The 19,414-nt window shown below is 35.1% G+C and overlaps 1 protein-coding gene across 1 annotated transcript; it reads left to right on the forward strand.

Moving 5' to 3' along the window:
- Positions 1 to 4,191: 4,191 nt before the first annotated feature.
- LOC136803602 (uncharacterized) lies at positions 4,192 to 18,983 on the forward strand. Its single transcript, XM_067060325.1, has 14 exons — positions 4,192 to 4,365; positions 4,735 to 4,791; positions 5,184 to 5,211; positions 5,491 to 5,545; positions 5,867 to 6,141; positions 6,542 to 6,589; positions 6,877 to 6,982; positions 7,185 to 7,481; positions 9,319 to 9,425; positions 9,764 to 9,855; positions 11,574 to 11,600; positions 13,143 to 13,216; positions 13,856 to 14,014; positions 18,199 to 18,983. The coding sequence occupies exons 1-14, from the start codon at positions 4,210 to 4,212 to the stop codon at positions 18,539 to 18,541; spliced, it is 1,824 nt and encodes a 607-aa protein (XP_066916426.1). The 5' UTR covers positions 4,192 to 4,209; the 3' UTR covers positions 18,542 to 18,983.
- Positions 18,984 to 19,414: the final 431 nt, after the last annotated feature.

Consider the following 19,414-nt stretch of genomic DNA (forward strand, 5'->3'; position numbering starts at 1 on the left):
GCAACAATCTGTGAAAATAATTTTGAATAAAGTTGTGTAAGATAGCACAGTTAGAAAATGTTTCCCGAGGGTCAAGGTTATTGGATGAAAATAAAACACAAGAAAAAAATTTCTTTAAAAGTGTTTTGATGATTTGGATGCCATCAAAATATTTTTGGATTTTATTTGGTTTTGAATCGTCCGTGTATTTTGAAGTTCTTGAAAAACTATATAGTTTTTGAATCTGTTGTACTTACGAATTATATTTAAGCGTTTAAAAAGTTACTTTCAGTCGTCAGTTATGCTAGGCTAAAAGTAATCATAATCAATAGAGCAGTGTTACATCATCCTTCTATGGTTTTGTAATATCAATTTGATATGATTGAAGGTTTGAGCCCTTTGGCGTGTTTAAATGGAATTTTCTCTTCTTCTAAAATCATTTCGGTATTAGGCGAGATCAATTTAATTTGCTGTTCTACGGGCCCGACCGAACCTATTTTTGCTAAAATCAAAAAAATGATGATAGTGAATTTCGACTACAATATATTTTACGCACTAGTTATTTGTAAGAATTAAATTTGATTAAAGCTGAAAATTAATTCAAGAAATTGAAAAATTTAGAAAATCAAGCATTCCATACACTAAAATTTTATTATGATCTTCATCGAAGATAAAAACAAAGAATCGCAAAATTGCGACTAAATATTTCCTTAAAAATGAAGGTCATTATTGAAATATATAAAAAGGGATACTTAGCCTTAGTCATCAACAAATCTAATGTCAAAAGCGTTTTCAGACACAACTTTTTGGACATTTAAATGTCTCCGTAAAGCGGATTTACATTTTTGAGATAATTCAAAATAGAAAAAACAATTTCCGGCCTAACTTTTTCATCTTCATAATTTTCATTTCAATTTCATGAAGATAACATTACTATTATCAAGGGTTCTTGGCAAAACATTGCAAACTTCTTCAGTTTCAATAGCTGTATATTGCAAACTATCCCTTTAATTTTTGGGAATTGTCCTTTTGGCATTATTTTGACTTTAGCCAACAAAATACGCTGTGAAACGACTGCGCGTTCAAGCTTGTTGATGTCTTGTAAATGGCTTGGCAAGTCATACAATTCAAGTTTATTTTTCACACTTTGACAAGGAACTTCCTGTTTCAAAAGTTTTTCATCACATGTTTCACATATGTAATACATATTGTCATAGCTAATGACAAGATCAAAGTGTATATCAAACCCATCTTTTATATATTTTTCTTCCTTAAAAATTAAAAAAATCTTTTAAAAAGACATCTATGACAACAAACACAAATAAAAAATGGTCCTTTTACTTTTAAAATTGATACTTTTCTGAAAATTTGTTATTCTTTTGTTTCTGTCGGAACTCTTTTTATCGTTTTTACCCGGGGGGGGGGGGTACTTAGGCAAAATGGGTGCCGGGTATGTGCGAGCCATAAGGGTACCTTTTCTCATTCCTCAAAAGTCTCTCAAAGGGGTACAAATTCAAAAGTTAGTCTCTGAAAGGGTCCCAAAATCACGAAAATCAAAAATTTCTCTCTCAAAGGGTCAGGATTTCCAAATATTTTGACCAAAATTTGGTGACAATCAAACCAAAATTTGGAAAAAATGGACCAAAATTTAGGAAAAAGTCTCTCAAAGGGTCCCAAAATCACCAAAATTTTGTCTCTCAAAGGGTCGATTTTCGATTTTCGGCTCGGACATACCCGTCACCTCGCAAACCTAGTACCCCCCCGGGCGTTTTTATTCTTGTAGTTTGTTTTCCTATCTTCTTTAATACTGGTTGAGTTTTTATTATAATACTCTTTGTTACTTTCTTTAATATAACAATAGCGTTCAGTTTGAGGTCGTTGTTGTTATTTTCTGCTTGCGCAGTTTGATTATTAGCCCGAGATTGTCATTTGGGATGGCACTAGAGGGCTAATAATCAAACTGTATCAGGGGGGGGTCAGGGTCAGAATTCGCCGGAAATTCGGCCGTCGAAATAGTACCTCGGCCGGCGGAATAATCGTCCAGCCGGCGGAAATGCTATCCGGCCGGCGGAAAATTGGCCGTCGGAAAAGTCATCCGGCCGGCGAAATAGTCATCCGGCCCGCGGAAAATTGGCCGTCAGAAAAGTTATCCGGTCCGCAGAAAGTGAGATCGAGTTATTCTTTTCGAGTTTTTATTTCGAGCTACGAAAAAACGAGTTATGATAACATTTTCCGTAAATTTTGGTTAAACTATGATGTCATTCATCATCAATATCGTTGTCGGTTTTTTTTGTTTACTTTAATTTGAGTTCGAGTTGTTTCCTGTTGTTAACTAACTACTCGGTTATTTTAAATTGAATAACTTTTAGATTAGCATAGCTATTTAAAATTCCCTTATTTTTAACTATTCTATTCTATAACTCGGTTCCCGAATACCAGATTGTTGATAAGGTTATTATAATCAAGCCAAAAATTACGAAAAAGGACGCAACAACTCGGTTTTTCATAACTAAAAAAAAAAAATAACTCGAAAAAAATAACTCGACCTCAATTTATATAACTTTATAACCGAATAACTTTTCCGACGGCCAATTTTCCGCCGATCGGATAACTGTTCCGACGGCCGGATGACTATTCCGACGGCTAATTTTCTGCCAGCCGGATAACATTTCCACCGGCCGGACGACTATTCCGCCGACCGAGGAACTATTTCGACGGCCGAATTTCCGGCGAATTCTGACCCGGATCCCCCCTGATAAAACTGTAAGGGCAGAATTAATGACCAAAAAGTTTTTTTCTGACGTCAGTTTAGTCTCACCGCTTCAATGCAACGTCGACTTGAGTTCGGTTCTCATGTGCCTCCGCGGCAGCAGAACTCCATGGAGCAAAGATAGTCTTTCTTCTTCGCTCTCATATAGTTCTAGTGATTCTGAACTTTTGTGTTCCTTCTAGATTTTTGACAAAACTTATTTTATTTAACATATCTAATATTTGGCGTGCCGGGACTGCCTCCGTGCAAAAATTGTGTAGTATATATTTAATATTTGGCGTGCCGGGACTGCCTCCGTGCGATAATAAAGTTTTCTACGCTTGAAAAAAAAAAATAAAGTTCCGAGCTGGCTGCAAATGACGTTATCGCCCTATAACCAGGGCGGTTAATGATATTTCAACCCTCTGAAGCGCGACGCCTTAGGAGTTTTTCCTCTTTCTCCACCGTAGAGTCTTTCTCTTATGATCATTTATTTATCGAATTGAAGAGTAAATCTCACCCCTGTCTCACCTATAGAGATTATAAAGCCACGTGCAAAACGCGTAGAGCAGCCAACATTTCAACGCTCTTGGAGCTTGAATAGAGTGTCAATTTCTTTCCTTTTGTATTTTCGGCATCAAATTAATTAGTGGCAAAATTTACCCTCCGGGGTAATAGTATTTTCCGCCACTCTTTGTGGGTAATAGTATATTCCGCCACTCTTTGTGGGTAATAGTATTTTTTTGCCGTGAACCTTTTGTGATCAAGCAATCTTCCACACTGTTATAAGTGGGCAATACTTTTTTAATCACTAGGACACTTTGGCTATGATCATGAAGTTCATGCTATGATGGTACAATAGAATATTTCATCCAAATATTTCCAGAACCCTTTGAAAAAGAAGTCTGAAAGTTTAAAGGTTAAATAATCTTTAAAGCTCTGTGAAAAGAAATCTGAAAGTAAAAAATCTTAGGAAGTAAAAAAACCTTCTCGTTGTCACTGTATACGTGAAATGAAACTAGCAACCACGCACCAACCAAGTCAGAATGATATGTTTATGTACACAATCTTGTTTGAATATTTTCCTCTTACTACTGCAACCCGACTTGACCTGTACATAGCTATAACCTCCTCCGCAAAGATCAGCCTCCTTCGCATTTACTTTCTTTAGGCGCTAAAACGGGCGTCCGTCAGGGCGTACGGAAGGCGTTTTGACATCTGAACCTCCTGAAGAAAGCCCGTTTTAACAAATATTTCCCTTTTGGAAAACAGGAAATATTTAAAAATTGAGTTTTTGATCCAGATATTTTTTGGAAAATATTTTCAGTACCTTACCAACCCTGATAAATGAAAAATCTATTCTTATTTTACCAACTGACCGACCCATATTTTTCTAAAGATCTGCCTGTAGAACAACAAAATTGGTCCTTTAATAAAAGAAAGACGTTTTCTTTTCTAGAAAAATCATTCAAGCCGTCATCATGATCCCTAAAATACAGAAATGGTTCAGAAGTTTACGAAGACGAGATACAGTCATCGAAGAAATTCAATCCTCATCTATCTCATCTTCAGCATCACAAAGACCTTCAACGACTCCTCTACCCAAGAAATTGTTGTTCGTATTGTTCTTGCTGCAGGTAAACAAATTCATTCATTCTCAGCCATTCAATGTTTTGAATATTATTAATTATTTTTCAGTCATCTATACAAGTCAACACAATATAATAGCTCATGAGCCAATCACATGGGTTTTAGTGAAAGTAGTCCTCCATCGGAGATATATATTCGCAACTACAGTTGACTCTCTCTAATTCGATCTTCAAGGGACCAAAAATTTTCTTCGAATTACAGAGAGTAATATAAACAACTTTCCAGCTGATGGGACCAATATTTTAGTTCGAATTATAGAAAAGCTCGAATAATGGAGTTTCGAATTAGAGAGAGTTGGCTGAATCAATTATTTGGTAGACTTTGTAACAATTATGTTGGACTTCTTTCTATTTCAGATCTTTTCTGCTATGGCTGACACCATGGTTTTTTCTTATCTCCCCAAAATGGTCAAGGTGAGTCCTGATTTTTTCACCCAAACCTATCTGAAAAGTATCAACGTCCACTCTAGACTATGCTATAGTCTAAGACAAATCACTACCTAAGAAATGAGCCCAAAGCCGAAGAAAATTAGCAAACGGATTTTTTTGCTGAAAAGAGTTTACAGCGGGTAGAGTTTGCCAGTTCTTCGAAATTCCCCCACCGATTTTTTATCCATATACCACCATAACGCCAGACCGCCATATTTTCCCGCCTTTACTATCACTGTAACGAACGATAACATCGTCGACGCCCGCTCTTTTACATTGTATGAAAACATTTTCAGCCATTCGTCTCTTTCTTAATTTTTTTTTTTTTTTTTTTTTGAAAAATCTTATTTCTTTTTCAAAACCGATTTTATTTTCAGTCATTCGGTATCTCAGAAGTCAAAACTGGTAAGCACTTTATTTACTTCAGATTCAGTAACAAATCTCGTACTTTCTAGTATTTATATATTCAAAGGACCCGACAACAACGAAGGTTTCAATTCACAGAGACAGACTTTGTAAGCTGAGGGGTTGTTGCTTATTGTTTTAATTACAGAAAATCTACTAGAGTAAAGTTTGAATTAGATTGTATTTTCCAATAAGCCAAATGTTCAAACTGTTCGAGCCTTGTTGTTTTCAGGTCATTGAGCTTTGTTTTCTTTGACATTTCTGAAATGTATTTTTTAGGATTTTATGCTGGTTGGATTGCATCAGCGTTTTTCCTTGGAAGAATTCCGTTTAGGTTAGTATGATTTCATGTCGCTAATAATCTAGATTCACGTTTTTCACGTTTTTTGTCTTGTCTTTGTTCCCTTGAAATGTATAATAATGATTAAATTTGTTCCTTCCATTTTATTAAATGGATACAGTGGAATCTCCATAACTCGAATATGCACGGGGAACACAAATCTGTTCGGGTTAAGGAAGTTTCATGTTATGAGTAAAGTTTATAAGACATTATTATTAACTGTCAACTGAAGTTAACGTGTTTGAGTTAAGGAGACATTTCAGAAAGAGGTTCAAGTTAAAGAGACTCTGCTATAATGCATTTTCTTCTTTTTAGTTTCGCTTGGGGATACATCTCCGATATCAAAGGGCGTCGTTTTGCCGCCATCCTCTCATCCCTCACAATGTCTCTCGCTACCATTTTCTTTGGATTCAGTACCACCTTCTGGTGGGCGTTGAGTTTCCGATTAATCCAAGGCTGTTTGAACGGACTTCCAATCATCTGTAAAGCAATCGTTAGTGCAATGTGTGATAATACGAACCTTTCAAATGCCATGACTCTTGTGTTGGCTTCTTATAATACGGGCATCATTATTGGACCAAGTTTAGCAGGTATGATTATAGTTTATAAGATTCTAATATCACAGAGAACACTCGCCATACTGATGAAGGCGAGATTTGAGATGTAGGGTTTCTTTTCAAACAGCCGTAATTCTGTTAAGAAAAAGTGACCGTAGGATAAGTGAAACCTTTGCCAACAAGATCTACGTTCGCAAAAAAGACACTCGTGTCCTTCAATTTGTCATTATAGCACAAAAATACCAGCGAAATCATCACTATGACCAGAATAAAAGATAACTCTTTGTAATTAGGTGAAGATAAACGGAGAAGATTTTGCTGAAAATTATTCTGAGAATGTCTTTTTGTTTATCTGTCTGTTTGCCAAAGAAAAGCATGTTTTCTACACAATTCTCTACTTGGTTTGACATTTGAATTTGCTATTTCGTTTCAGGATTTCTAGTTTTTCCACATGATGCGTACCCTTCAGTATTTTCGGAAGGTAGGTTTATTTTCTAATACTTTTGATTGGAAATATTGTCTCTATAGTATTCAGCTTTATAATTGTTTTCTGATACTTTTATAACTTGAGGAAGTTTTGTGATAAAACAGTAAAAAAATCTATTTTTGCTTTAAGTATGTCTTAAAAAGGCTGTGTTTCCAAAACATAGAAAATGTCATACCAACTGCCCTATAATGAACGCCTTGCCACGACTGGTGTGAAAAGTAAAGAGTAAAGCTTCTTCTGTTCATTCCAAGGCGTTATCAACAAAACATTTTCTCTCTTAGATAATATTTTCCACAAGTATCCAATTTCGATGCCAAACTTCGTGCTTGCTTTTGGACTGTCTACAAGTATCATCCTTGGATTCAAGTTTATTCCTCTCGAAAGAAGGTAAGAAGGGTCGATTACATTTGAAAGCCTAACTAACAGCATATCCCGTTTATGATAATCCATTGCTTGACTACATACAGTTGAGTTTTCGTAAGATTTTAATTTTCCTTTGAAATAATGAATGAGCCTAATCGAGATTAAAAAGAAACACCTTTTTCTCTCCCAATACTAAACTGACATATAAAATTTTAACTTGCCATAGTTCCAAAAACAACGAGAAGAATTATCTACTCGATCCAATCGAGAAAAGAAAACGATACGATAACGTCTTCGATACAGATCGATCAACATCGGAAGATTCAATCGAATCAGCAAGCTCAGTCGATGAATATTTAACGGTTTCGATGAAGTTAGGTCACATGTGTGATATTGGTGGTTATTTCCAAATCATTGAACCGAAGATAATTCATAATGAGGATAATAATATTAAGAATGGGAAGATGAAGAGAATGTCATTGCTGGAGAAATGGAAAACCTCGAAAGCAAGAAAATGTTTCAGGTAGACTTTTTAACACCCCTGTGTCACAGACCCGCTGGGAACCCAGCCCTACTGGACAATGAAGCAACAATTCCGTCCCCGGTGGGAAAATACCCTGGAATTTTAGCCCCACTGGGAAATTGACTTTGATTTCATCCCCATTCGAAATTCTATGTTTACGTATTGCACTCCAAGACCATATCCCCACTGCGTTTTTTAGCCTTGGAACAATAGAATTTCTCTCCCCATTAGGATTTCAATACGAGGAGTTAGGGATGAAATGAGGAAAAAAGTTCCACCAGGGCTGCGAGACAGGGGTGTTTTTTACTTTTTCTTCCTCCCTATTATTGATACCAGTCTCGTCACTATCAGAGCAAAATTACGAAATTGTGAATTAAGAGTTAAAAAGTAACTAGCCGGTACCCGGCGTCGCACGCCGGGTTAGCTGTTTCTGAACGAGTCCCTGGGAAGGTGCCGAAATCAAGACGTCCCTGAAAAAGTTTTTTCGGAAATTTCTTGCTCGCTTGCTCGCCCCACCGTAAATAATAGACATCTCCCCACTAAGCGTTTTTTAACTGAATTTAGGAAAATTTACTTGGAACAATTAGTTAAAAAGTGAATAAATCACAAATTCCCTTGTTTCTTCTCCTCTTTTTCTGCTAATTTCGACCATTCTCACCAGACCCGCAATTATGTTTCAATACTTCGATTTTTTTGACTTACAGAGATGTTTAAAGGTTACGAAGGATTTTTTTTACCGCCTTTTGAATGTATTTTTAATGCTGCTGTTGTTCTAACAAAGATTCTTGTGTTTTATTTATATTTTCTTTTCTTAAATGATTCTGTTTAAAAGATTTCTTTTGTTTTGAAAAGAATTCGATGTCCCAAATAAGGTCGTTAATTACTGAAACATAAAACAAAACAAAAGAAAGAAAAAAGAAAAAGTCTAAATCAATCAAACAAAGTCTTTTAAAACGGGGGATTTAACACATTTGTGGAGCAAGAAGCAAAAGTCATCTTTTAAAAGAACAAAACATTGCTTGCGAAAACGAAAGTGACACACAAAAAACAAACACACATACCCCGGGGGGGGGGTACTAGGGTTGCGAGCTGACGGGGGGGTGCCGCCCGACTTTCGAACCTTGGACCCTTACCGGGACTAAAAAGGAGAAAACAAAGGAAAATTTTGGGAATTTCACGACCCTTAGCGGGACAAATTTGACCAATTTTGACCAAATTTCGATCTTTCAGGGGTTAAAAAGTTGAAAATTTTCTATTTTTCCGACCCTTAGTGGGACTGAAATTAGATTTCCTGATTTTTCCAACCCTTAGCGGGACTTTGGAAGTCCAAAAAAGGTACCCTTAAGGGCGGCACATACCGTACCCTCCATTTGCCTAAGTACCCCCCCCGGGACACATACAGACTACGGCTATTAATATATAGATAACTATGTACAGTAAACTCTCGCTTATTCGAACTTTCTATTTTCGAATCTTTCTATAATTTGAACGTTCCCAGTCCTGTCAAAGAAAAACACTCTTTTAGTACTTTCTTCAATTCGAATCTCTCTGTAATTCGATTTAGTAAGATTCCCCGTTCGAGTTTCGAATTAGTGAGAGCCAACTGCAGTCTCTGTATAGATTTTTATTGCGATAGAGCCAAAGGATAGAGCCCAATTCAATAGATGTTATATCACTTCTAAACTTAACAGAGGGATTGGATCGATCCTATCAGGGAGGAATGGTTTCGAAGCCAGTCTCCTCCCGCTTTTAAGGGTTGGTGTATATTGTAAAAATTTGGCGCTTGGATCAGCTTATTTGAATTGAACAAACTATTTTGCCTTTTTTTCTTACTTAGTAACAAATGGTGCGTAGTATGTTGTTTATTGTACGCTATTTTCTCTGTGGTTGGAATCGGATTGTCAGAGCTTATACCATTATATTTGGCCACGTCAAGAGACTATGGTAAGCTTGAATATGTATACACAGTATGATTCTATTTTAATATTTATTAATAAACTTGGTTAGAGTTTGTGTCCAACCGGGGATGACTTTGAAAGACTTTAGATTTAGCCTTGGAAATTTGAAAATTAGATATTTAAAATTGAAAAAAGAAAAAGAGAGTGTACAAATTTCAAAGCGCTCTTGAAAGAAGATTAGAAAAAGTAAAGAAAAATGCTTAACATGGCTTTCATTTTAAGGCTTAAAATTGACCCATTGAAAGATAAATACAGAATTAAATGCGTACCACTTAGGCATCGAGGCTATTAATGATCTGAATTGATACTTTTATTACGTCATAGGTGGCATGGCACTATCAACACGTGAGATTGGTGTCGCATTTTTAATTTCTGCTGCTTTACTTCTGATATTACAACTCACTGTTATCACATGGGTAAGTTTCCGACAATTACCTCGGTAAATTCACTGAAAATTTCCTACGCCGAATATTTCTTGTATGAAATTTCTTATAAAATTCCTTAGATTGTTTTTTACAGAACCATTTTCTCAACCTACTGTATTGAGGAAAAATTAACCTTTCTTTACTAAGGTGAAATTCCACGGGGATAATTTTTTATGATAACTTTCTTCTGCCATGTGGTCAGGATTTTGGTATTTGGCCAAGAATTATCCTACCTTATATGATTTATTTATCACAGTACAGCCACTGTCTACCGTATGTGGCCCCCAAAACGTCGATCAAATTTAAAATTTCTCTCAAATCTAGAGGAAGAGAGGTTTTACAAACATTTTTACTGCATGAAAAACTTTAACATCTCTACTTTACTTCCCGGAAGTTCTTTTTCAAAATTTTCAATACCAACAATATTTTTCAATCGCTTAAAGATAGGTAGCATTTTTCTAATGGCCCCCAAAACGGAGGTTTGAAATTTTAGCGATTTCTCGAGATCTTTATATTATATGAATACAAAATTTTGACCATAGTTTGGAAATGTGATTTAGAGGGTTTTAAATTAGTTTGATAATTTTTTTACAGTATACCCCTGGTTGTCAAAACGCAGGTTTGGGGCCCCAAAACGTAGGTGTAGTTAAAATCAAATTATTAAGCCCAATGGTAATAGGGGGAGAAACTATGAACATATTTGTGTTTTCCCTTAAATTTACGACCCGATGGATGTAAAATTATTGATTTTTTAAAAATATTTCAAGATTTTCGATATTGCAAAGTCCAAACTGAAAATTTAGAAATTTTCAAAATGACAATTTTGATTTTACAGCGTCTTGATCAAGTTTTTGAAAACCAATCTCTTTTGAAAATAGTTCCATTCATGGAATGGTATGTGGAAATTTTAGAAAACAGCTTAGCTAAAACTGAAAATATTATTCAAAGAGCTTCAAGATATTTTTCTCCTTTAGCAAAAAAATGAATTTGCCTTTTTGCTGATTCAGCAAAAAATGTTATATATAATGTTAATTTTTTGTTACAAACTATTAAGTCAAGCTGATAGGAATGAAATTCCAAGATCTTTTGCTGTTTCTCATATTTAGAATTTTCGGTTTTATCAATGCTGATTCTAGGGCCCCTAAATACTGGTTGACCTTTAAGATGCTATATCTTTTACCCATCTTCTTAAGTCACAGATGTTTCTGCATTTTCTGAAAGTCATTAGGTGTAGAAAGTTTCCTATACCCCATTTTCATAATTTATTTTCACTATCCAAGGAGCTAGAGTGAGTTATATGCAATTTTTATTTAATTTTGGTGTTGAAATATTTCCTTCAGACACAAATATGTTATTTTGAATCTGTCTCAAACCATAAAAAACATGCTTATTTTTAAGTAAGACCATCATTCTTTCAAAATAAACAAAAATCGTCTAATTCTGATAAATCTACAGGTCAGAATCCTCATTTTAATGACGACCTACGTTTTGGGGGCCGTCTCCGTTTTGGGGGCTATATACTGTAGGAAATAATAAAATTATCATTGAAAGAATGAAAATTTTATCTGGGGATAATTTTCACTGGGTAAAAATCTTCTTCTGTTACTGTGTGTTATCCAAAATGTTGTCGCTATTCCCTTTCTGTTTTGACTTGATCAGATCAGACTGTGATGAAAAATTTTAATTGAATGTGTTGTCCTTTTTTCCAGGTCGCTAAAAGATATGGTGCCAGATTTGTGAGTAGTTTTTTGATTGACGTGCGTCTTGCAAATTACTAAACAGCTTTTCTTAAACATGGTCGTTTTTTTAGGGAATACTGTGATCGTATTTTAGGACACGTTTTCATAAGAACAAACTATAAAAGAATATAAGGCTTCGATGGCCAAAATATTAAGAACAAGTTAAGAGCATTTCAAAGCTTTGCAGATCCTTAAAATACACAATTTCTTAAAAAGATGGACGATGGAGGGCTAAATTTGTGTACAAATAAGCTCGAGAAGACAACATTTTTCACATATGATAGTCTTAGGATCATTATTGCAAAACCAGAAAAATGTATCCCACAGTCCGTCAGTGTACTTCAGGGGCTCGCGTCTTTAATTTGATTCTATACTAACATGACTTATTTGGTAAAGATATAACAGGAGGGTGTCTAATAGACCTTGAAAACAACCCTCCATCCTTGAAAGTTTTTGATATTATACATTTTCTAGAAGAACTCAAAAATAACTTGGAAATCCTCAAAAAGCATAATCTTCATATCACAAGTTCATCTTCTTTTGATTCAGATTATAACAGAAATCTGGATTGTTTTATTCACAAGTATTTCATGCTCATTTTGCATTTTACGCATACCATATTACTTAATAAATTCCCCCTAAAATAAATGCCCCTTTCGAATAAACGCCTCCCCTCTAGGAGGGAGTTTATTTGAAACAAGTAGCTGAAAGTATCGAGTTTAAAGCCCCGAAGAAGCTAGAGATGAATCTTCAACCTTTTTCAAGCAAGAAAAAGTGTTTAATATTTGCGCCGCATTTAGAATGACGGATTGAATCTAGCACTTTTTTTGTTTTCGAAACCTGACGAAATGTTTTACTTTCTATCTAGCGTTCGTGTGAAATCCACGCAGGTCACGCGTTTAGGATGGAAAATAAGTATCTTCATTTCCCCTCTTTTCTAGCCTTTCCGACTTAGAAGTCAATGGCTGTACGGGGATTATATGAAAGAAAACTTAAATATGAGTTAATAATTGTATTCTTTCAGTACTCAAACTCATTTCGACCCATTTTCACATCTCTAAAATGATATATTTGAACTGAAAGCTAACGGAAAGGCAAGAAAAGGTTCCCATTCACTTTATTTGGTTAAAGATTATTCAATAAACGCCCCCTTCTTTTAAACGCCCCCTCGAATGAAATTTAATTAACGCCTGGGTCGTTTTTTCAAAGTCGTACGGTATTACTGTTTTCTAAATAGAAAAGCTGCAAATACACGTTATTTTATAAGAACATCCAAATTTTTGGGTAAAGAATCGGGTGTTTTCGATTCCGTAAAGCCTTAAAATGTTCTTAGAATTTTGACCATCGAAACCTTATGTTCTTATATAGTTTGTTCTTATAAAAAAAAACGTGCAGTCTCTCATTTTCCTAACTGAACGGTATCCTACCCTTTTAATCAATTTGAGTATTGAAAATCAACTAAATTAAGGTAGAAACAATCTTGAAAAATAATTCCGTAAAAACTCTGTGTAAAGACATATTTCTTAAATTCCATTTTAGCTCTACATTACGGGAAGTATAGCTTTTGGTTTGGCAATGCCCTTGCTCCCTTTGACTGGTCGAATAAACAACGAGTAAGTCTCTATCTCCTTTGGAGCTCTTTTTTTTAGGTAATATCCACAAGGGTTTTGAGATAAATTAGAATCACAGTTCACAAATTTGATTAATACACAGGTTGCAAAATTAAAGTCTGAAGACAAATCACGCTTTTACGCGAAATTTTTATGTGCTTGTTACATGAAATTTATTTCTGATTGGTTCGAATTTATTGACACTAATAAAGTTATCAGCTGTAAGTTGTAAAGCAAGTACCCTGGGAATAAAATCACGTGAACTTCATCAAGTAACTATACATGTTTTGACTGTATTGATGTAATTTTGCAACCCGTGTATTGTCCAACAGTTATCACTGAGCAACGAGCGAAAAAAACTCGAACTAATTTTGGAGGGGAGCTTATTTTGGCGACTAACGCAATTATTTTGATTTTTGCGAATAACTAATTTACGCTGGTAAATCGGTTTCTTTTTGCCTAAAAATGAGTGTTTTGGCAAAAATTACAACAACAAAAAGTTGAATTTAGTGGGTACTTATTTTGGCAACCTAGCAATTATTTTAATGTTGATCAGAACTAAATCAGCAAGAACTAGTTACGCCAAAATAGGTTTTCGCTAAAATTAATGAATAATGAAAAAGAATTTTTTATCCTATATAGATCAACAATGTGGGTGGTGCTGGTCCTTGTTTTGGTATTGTTGTTAAGCCCAATGGCTGCTGGGTTTTTAGCGATCAATATTCTGGTCAATAACACTGTAGAAGAGGATTTATTGGGAAGTGCAAATGGCCTGGCGATGAGTATGTCTTCTATTGGAAGGTGAGATTTTGAATAATGTTAGTTAGGCTGCGGTAGCATGAGTCGCGAAGTTTGGCTTCAAAGTCTTAAACAAATAATTGGTTAGGCCATTTTCAAAGTGGAGCCGTGGCACCTGTGTTAATGCTATAAAAAAAATTCGAAACAAAATAAATCACGAGAGTTATCATGTGCTTACGAGGGGCTCCCCCAGGGGCTGGCGTGACGCGTGAATGACCCTTTTTTCTGTCGTGAATACGTGAATTGGACTTTTTCAACACGTGAATACGTGAATTGAGATATCCGCGTGAACGTAAAAATAAGATTTTACCAGCGTGAATTCGTGAATCGAGATTTTGAGCGTGAACGTGAAAAGCAAATTATTGTCTAAAACAAAACTGAATAAACCTAAATATGTAAAATCTTCTTGCTCCCTTCGCTCGCATAATCCTCGATATCATATTGACCTATTGCCATTGTAAAGTTATTCAAAATAATCAAAAATTGAAACAGAAACAAATATTTTTTCCTTATTTTTCTAAGGGCGCATTTTGTGATGCAAATATTGCTTCCAGCGAGAGTGTTTTGAGCCAAAACAAAAAAGTCTAAATGAGAAAATTTTCTTCGTCGGCGCTAATGATGATCGTCTTTCTGTAATCGCTTATATATTGTTACTAAATGCAGTACGCAAAATGATACCGCATGAACTTGGAGACAGTGAAGGGTATTTGATTTTTCGATAATTTACAAAAGTAGGTAGATAGTTCTAAAATTTTTTATATGATTGCATCATCGAACATTCAGAAAAAAACTCTTGTGACGCCGCACCGTGTAAGGCAGGTACGTCACTCGCCGTACCAGTAAATGGTCAGTGTTGAAAATAATCAAAGATTCTGAATCAATTGTTTGACCAAACAAGGCATATTAGGGTAACAATAGTGTGTTAAGGCCGTTTTCTCAGCAATGAAAGAGTGATAGTTGTCAAAAAAATTTTGCGCTCGCTACGCTCGCTTTTTCCTTTCCACAGCTTTTCTTCAATGAGACAGGGGGTCAAAATTTGGAATTTGCGTCCTCTTGTTGTACCACCTCTTTGAAGCTCGCGACTTTCCAGACCATGAATTTGGGCCAAACCTTGATTTAAATTTATTCTCAAAATAAAATATATTTAGGGCCTGCGACGAAGAAAATTCGGGGGGAAACCTTAAAAGTAAGGCTTAACTTTGCACTTACCTCCCTTAAAAAGCAAATTCAGGCAGGGTTTATACCACCGTACGCCAGAGAGGTAGTATTTTGTAACTTTGGCGTGATAGACGTGATAGACAGACCTTAAACAGTGCCCTATGAAAGCTCCAATAATTGTAAGAGATCTTAAAAGGTCGACGCTGTCGAGAATAAGGTCAAAAAACTGCAGAAAACTTTATGTTGGCCATAAAAAGGTCAAATTTAGCCCAATAAGGTCACAATCGTTTAACAAAATAATTAAAAGCAAAATCAGCGCGTGAACGTGAAAATGGTTTTTTTCGCGCGTGAGTACGTGAATTGGCAAAAAATTTTGCGTGAATACGTGAATTGAGGGTCGACAGGGGGGGGGGGCTCTTACGAGCTAATCGCACAATGGGTTTCGCTACTATTTTCCGTTGTGAAAGAAAATTACACTGAAAGTACCATTTTTCTCTTCTCTTTATGTTTCTCTTTTATTGTTGTGCATAGTTTTTCTTTCTCACAAAATGAATTTCGAATGAAACTTTTAATAGTGAAATATAATTCCAAAAATTTTTTTTGCTTGTTTTAGAGCAATCAAAAGCGCTATATTTGAATGTATTTTTTGTTGAAAAATTCGCGAGTTTTAGCGGTTAAATTTGCGATAAATATTGAGCTATTTTCTTTTTATGCTATAACGTTCATTTTTCAACTAGTGTTAGTTCAACCTTAGGTAAAAAAGGTTGTTGAATTTCAAGGCAAACGGAAAAGTCGCTCGGAAGATATGGGACCCGAAATACCCCTTGGTAGGACTTTTCTGTGAAATATCAAATCTCCAAATTTTTACTAAAAACGGGGGCAAATATTGAGCTTTTTTTCTTTTTATGCTATAACGTTCATTTTTAAACTAGTGGTAGTTCAACCTTAGGTAAAAAAGGTTGTTGAATTTCAAGGCAAACGGAAAAGTCGCTCGGAAGATATGGGACTCGGGCAAGTTAATAGGCCTGTGCAAAAAATTAACGAATCAAATAATGCGTGACGGCCAGTTGTTCCACCCCCTTTTCGGGAAAATTTTTTGGTTTTTCTCACTCGTCATATTAATGCCTTTTCATAAAGTTCTGGGCCAAAAATTGTGAAAGATTTTTTTTGGAATTGAAAGATATTCATAAGCCCTACCTATGTACAAAATTTGAGCTCATTTTGATAAAAATTCCAGGAATTATTGATATTTTAAGTTTTGACGTCAAAAATATCCGTCATTTCCATGGCAACCAACACAAAAATCCGACAAATCATAAAACTCGTGAAGGCCAATTGTTCCACCTCTTTTTTCGAAGAAATTTTTACTGAATTATGTTCCAAAAAAAAAAAATTTCCAAAGAATTGATGACGTCAGCAAAAATCAGCAATTTTCATTTTTCCTAAAAAAATGCTGACGTCATCAATTTTTTGGAAAATTTTTTTTTGAAAATGAAAGACATTTATCCACCCTACCTTCGTACAAAATTTGAGTTCATTTCAATAAATATTCCAGGAGATATTAGTATTTCAAATTTTTGCTGACGTCAGCAAAAAGTGTTTTGCCTTAATTTTACCAAAATGGCTGAAACAGAATTTTTGGCCCAGGACTTTTTGGAAAGGTATTAATATGAAGAGTGAAAATAACGAAACATTTTCCCATAAAAAGGGGTGGAACGACTGGCCGTCACGATTTACCGAATTTTTTGCACAGACCTTAACTTGCCTGATACCCGAAATACCCCTTGGTAACGTTTTTCTGTGAAACATCAAATCTCCAAATTTTTATTAAAAACGGGGGTAGTGGTGATAAAACAGTTTTTCAATCATACATTATAACACATTTTACGATCTTTTTACGATAATGACCTCATTGCCAAACTGTGCATAGTGTTTTGGGAAGTAGCAAAGTTCTTTAATTACTTAAAAATAACAAAGGCAATGTAAGTTCAATGTGCTTATCGTTTCAATAAAACAATCAAATTGTGCATTCAATCACTTTGTTTCGAAATGATCAATGATACCAATAACGCCAATGAAACAACACTTAACACTTTCCAACTCTTAATTGCACTGTTCAAAAAAGATAACATAACCCCCGTTTTTAGTAAAAATTTGGAGATTTGATATTTCACAGAAAAGTGCTACCAAGGGGTATTTCGGGTCCCATATCTTCCGAAGGACTTTTCCGTTTGCCTTGAAATTCAACAACCTTCTTTACCTAAGGGTGAACTACCACTAGTTTGAAAATGAACGTTATAGCATAAAAAGAAAAAAAGCTCAATATTTGCAATCGCAAATTTAACTGCTAAAACTCGCGAATTTTTCAACAAAAAATACATTCAAATATAGCGCTTTTGATTCTCTAAAACAAGCAAAAAAAATATAGCGCTTTTGATTCTCTAAAACAAGCAAAAAAAATCTTTGGAATTATATTTCACTATTAAAAGTTACAGGCATTCTTGTTTCCACTGCCAATTATATCTGGACAGACTTTAAATTGTATTTTGTAAATATTGGTGCGTCATTGAAGAGTGTGATTAACGATCGATTGCTCTACAGAATGCAATTAACATTGCTCTCTACAGAATGTTAATTGCTTTATTTGAAGGCGCGCCAAATGAGGAAAAAAAACCCATAGTATTATTACAACTACCGTCAACAAAGAGAGCTGGGTTCGATTTCAGTCCAGCGCTTTTGCAAATGAATTATATACAATACCCAGACTAGCCCCATGCCATCTAATCTGGAATAGGGTAGACAGAATCCTTTCGAAGATTATGTTAGGTATAGATTCCAAAATACACCATGTACGAAGTAAAAGATGCAGTATAAACCCTAGCGTCCAAGATTTTGACGAGAAATGATGACCTGTCAAATGAGGACTTGATATCTTCCACATATTTTTTATTCGTGCTATCTCAATATAGAAAAGAAAGCTGGAGTTTTGAAAATAATTTTTCATTTCTAAGATTTCTCATGTATTATAGAATGATTGCACCATCGATGGTTGGTACTTTATTGACCTGGTCTCTACACAATGTTGAAATTGGAACAGACAATCAGAATGGAGCTGACCATACCAACGCAATGGGATTCCCTTTTAATCATTATTTCACTTTCTTCGTATTATCTCTCATCGCGTTCACCAACGCTATTATAGCCTTCTGGATACCTTCAACACTAGATAATAGACCTTCAAAACAGGATTTTCAAAATGATTGCACTTGCAGTGAGGACAGCAGTGGTGGATTTGAAGATCGCAAAGTAACGGATATAACTGTAAGCTTTTTCAACCCAACTCTTGAATTCGACGGTGATGATCAATTGTAAGATTTGGAATCTTTGAAAGATGTCTGTCTGGTTTCCACGATGATAGCGCTTGCTCGATCCCTGTAGCTTCAACGAACCTACGTGGACACGGAAAAACTCTTTTGGAGTGGCGAATAATGATGAATACACGAGCTGCAAAATTATATCAATGCAGTCAAAACATGTGATTACTCGAAAAAGTTCACATGATTTTATTCCCATGTTACTTACTTGACAACTTACAGCTGATAACTTTATTAGTGTCAATAAATTCGAACCAATCAGAAATAAATGTCATGTAACAAGTACATAGAAATTTCGAGTAGAAGCGTGATTTGTCTTCAGACTTTACTTTTGCAACCTGTTATTACCATTATGAAAGAATTCTTTATTATGTGTGCGAGATTGTAAGACAACACTACAAGAGCTAGGAGAAGATGATGAATAAAACAATCAAACTTAATTTTTTGGTGTTTTGCCTGTAGGATTTTTATATCATTTCAATGATGTCATGTCATGCAAACATTTAGCCATAAGGTGTTAAATTTGTTCGACTTGATTTATGAAATTTCTACGTCTCACTTATTTTTGTGATGAGATGCAACCCAAGATTTAAAAGACTATATGGCAATTAAATTTTAATTTTTCGAACCTCATTGAGACATTTAGATATTTTGGTTTGTAAAATACTTAAAGGGACATTAAAGTAGTAAGATGTAAACATTGCGCAAACCACATGTCATTAAAGTGAACAATTAAAATCACGTGTCCAAAACAAACTTGTAAAACAATTGAACAATCAAAATTAGCCATATTTGGTTTGATCTTTTGGGAGTTTCTAAACATCGACCAGAAATGGCGACCACGACCAGCGACCACGACCGGCAACCAGAT

This window comes from Clytia hemisphaerica, unplaced genomic scaffold, assembly GCF_902728285.1.
Source record: "Clytia hemisphaerica strain Z4C2 unplaced genomic scaffold, Clytia hemisphaerica genome assembly, whole genome shotgun sequence".
Taxonomy (NCBI): Eukaryota; Metazoa; Cnidaria; class Hydrozoa; order Leptothecata; family Clytiidae; genus Clytia; species Clytia hemisphaerica.

Excerpts from the sequence above, each read along its gene's own strand:
- LOC136803602 (XM_067060325.1), top strand. The coding sequence starts at position 4,210 with ATGATCCCTAAAATACAGAAATGGTTCAGAAGTTTACGAAGACGAGAT. Across the intron at positions 9,426-9,763 it reads GGCCACGTCAAGAGACTATG|GTGGCATGGCACTATCAACA; the intron begins GTAAGCTTGAAT and ends ATTACGTCATAG. Across the intron at positions 14,015-18,198 it reads AGTATGTCTTCTATTGGAAG|AATGATTGCACCATCGATGG; the intron begins GTGAGATTTTGA and ends CATGTATTATAG.